The following is a 2682-nucleotide window of genomic DNA, read 5'->3' as shown; positions in this document are numbered from 1 at the left end:
ATTAGTTTTACTAGAATCTCTCTAGTTTCAAGACCTTTCTACCACATAACCATTACATTAGTTTTTATTAGACTATCTCCAGTTTCAAGACCTTTCTACCATATTACCATTACATTAGTTTTATTAGAATCTCCCCAGTTTCAAGACCTTTCTACCACATAACCATTACATTAGTTTTTATTAGACTATCTCCAGTTTCAAGACCTTTCTACCACATTACCATTACATTAGTTTTATTAGAATCTCCCCAGTTTCAAGACCTTTCTACCATATTACCATTACATTAGATTTATTAGAATCTCCCCAGTTTCAAGACCTTGCTGCCATATTACCATTACATAAGTTTCATAGAACTATAATCTTACTCTGGCGTGTTAACATTATAAGAGTGGTTATACTTACTTCCAGTAAGACTTGACTGAAGAGTTTGCTTCTTGTAAATCTTCAACCAAATCACAAGGAAAGCTCTGTAAGAAAAGGGACGTTTAAATAGTTGAATTAAATATCGCATAAACTTGAGGTGGAAAGTCTTAGCTAAGGTTAAGTGCATCATAGAAAAGCACAACTCAAGTTATTTCTTACATTAGTTCAACTAACAGTGTCCCGGTGTAAGAATTGATAAACATCGCCACATCTTACATTATTACAGCTGGTTGTGTTTGAAGTCCACGGTAGAGGGCTCCAGATGGAAGCAACGAGATAAAGTAGAGAAGCAGACATGAAGTACGATGTGTAGATAGTCAAGTAGACTGACGAGATCAACTGGCTAAATCCAATACCTAAATAATAATAAAATCAAAAAGAAGGTTTATCTCATACTCTCCGAGTCTAATCCTAAACAATGGTGTGAAGCTACGCTAACGATAAGGCAACATCATATTATGTTGCCTTATCGTTAGCGTGGCTTCACACCATTGATTAGGTTTTATATGATGTTGCCTTATCGTTAGCGTGGCTTCACACCATTGATTAGGTTATATGATGTTGCCTTATCGTTAGCGTGGCTTCACACCATTGTTTAGGTTATATGATGTTGCCTTATCGTTCGCGTGGCTTCACACCATTGTTTAGGATTAGACTCGGAGAGTATGAGTTTTTTATGACGTTGCCTTATCGTTAGCGTGGCTTCACACCATTGTTTAGGATTAGACTTGGAGAGTATGAGTTTTATATGAGTTAGCGTGGCTCCACACCATTGTTTAGGTTATATGATGTTGCCTTATCGTTAGCGTGGCTTCACACCATTGCTTAGGTTATATGATGTTGCCTTATCGTTAGCGTGGCTTCACACGATTGTTTAGGATTAGACTCAGAGAGTATGAGTTTTGTATGATGTTGCCTTATCGTTAGCGTGGCTTCACGCCATTGATTAGGTTATATGATGTTGCCTTACCGTTAGCGTGGCTTCACACTATTGATTAGGATTAGACTCGGAGAGTATGAGGATAAGGCAACATCATATAAAACTCATACTCTCCGAGTCTAATCCTAATCAATGGTGTGAAGCCACGCTAACGATAAGGCAACATCATATAAAACTCATACTCTCCGAGTCTAATCCTAAACAATGGTGTGAAGCCACGCTAACGATAAGGCAACATCATATAAAACTCATACTCTCCGAGTCTAATCCTAATCAATGGTGTGAAGCCACGCTAACGATAAGGAACATCATATAAAACTCATACTCTCCGAGTCTAATCCTAAACAATGGTGTGAAGCTACGCTAACGATAAGGGAACATCATATAAAACTCATACTCTCCGAGTCTAATCCTAATCAATGGTGTGAAGCCACGTTAACGATAAGGCAACATCATATAACCTAATCAATGGTGTGAAACCACGCTAACGATAAGGCAACATCATACAAAACATAAGTGTAGTCTCGAAAATTACGGTTAGTGGGATCAAACCATTTCACCCTTTCAGCCCGGGTGGCTTTATAATGTGACGGTCAGTCCCACTATTTGTTGGTAAAGACTAGCTCAAGAGCTGGTGGTAGGTGGTAATGACAAGCTGTCTTCCCTCTAGTTTATCACTTCAATATTAGAGACGGCTAGTAGGGATAAAACTCGAGTATCTGTGTGCGAAATTCAATAAATATACAAAAACGATAGTAAGCAATGTACTATACAGAACGATCTCTATTCATTTTCTGTGAGTTTTCAAGTTCAATCGACTGTCGTTTTACCCCGAGAGCCGAAAACACCAGGTGTTGCTACTGATCTAGGTGGATTCATTGAAAAATCCAATAAGAGTCTGTCGCCATGTTTGGAAGTTATTAAAAAACTGGTTAAATGGAGAATATTATGAACTTAGATAAATTCTTCCTTTACATACTCTTGCTTGATAATACTTTTTATCGTTTCAACTGAATGATCCTCCATTTCATAAATAAACATCAAGAAAACAAAACGATAGATCTGCGCAAACTCAGCTACGCCGACAGTTCTGATTGGACGCTGTCAATCAAAACAACACGAAAATTGATAACGAAGAGTGTATAACGAGAGCGGGCGGATCATAACCACAGGATTATTTGGGTTATTAAGTATCAAGGATTTCAAGCGTGTGCAGTAAGCTCGAGGACACAATTTCGGTAGCCCATTGTGTAGCTTTACGTTTAATGACAAAACAGATATATAAAATTTTGCCACAGGTGGGCCAGCGGTAAGATTAC

General features: G+C 38.1%; 1 protein-coding gene across 1 annotated transcript in view; it reads right to left on the bottom strand.

Annotated features, from left to right (window-relative positions):
* Positions 1-1636, bottom strand: part of LOC111083387 (sodium-dependent serotonin transporter-like) — a gene marked incomplete at its 3' end in the record, with an annotated part of 17842 nt that extends 16206 nt beyond the window's left edge. The window contains exons 1-3 of the mRNA XM_022379885.1: positions 1474-1636; positions 640-779; positions 403-467 (exon numbers count right to left, since the gene is read on the bottom strand). Coding sequence (XP_022235593.1) covers positions 403-467; positions 640-720 — 146 coding nt within the window. The remainder of the gene's footprint in view (positions 1-402; positions 468-639; positions 780-1473) is intronic.
* Positions 1637-2682: the final 1046 nt, after the last annotated feature.

This window comes from Limulus polyphemus, unplaced genomic scaffold, assembly GCF_000517525.1.
Source record: "Limulus polyphemus unplaced genomic scaffold, Limulus_polyphemus-2.1.2 Scaffold9332, whole genome shotgun sequence".
Lineage (NCBI taxonomy): Eukaryota > Metazoa > Arthropoda > Merostomata > Xiphosura > Limulidae > Limulus > Limulus polyphemus.
This window is presented reverse-complemented; position numbering and strand designations above follow the sequence as displayed.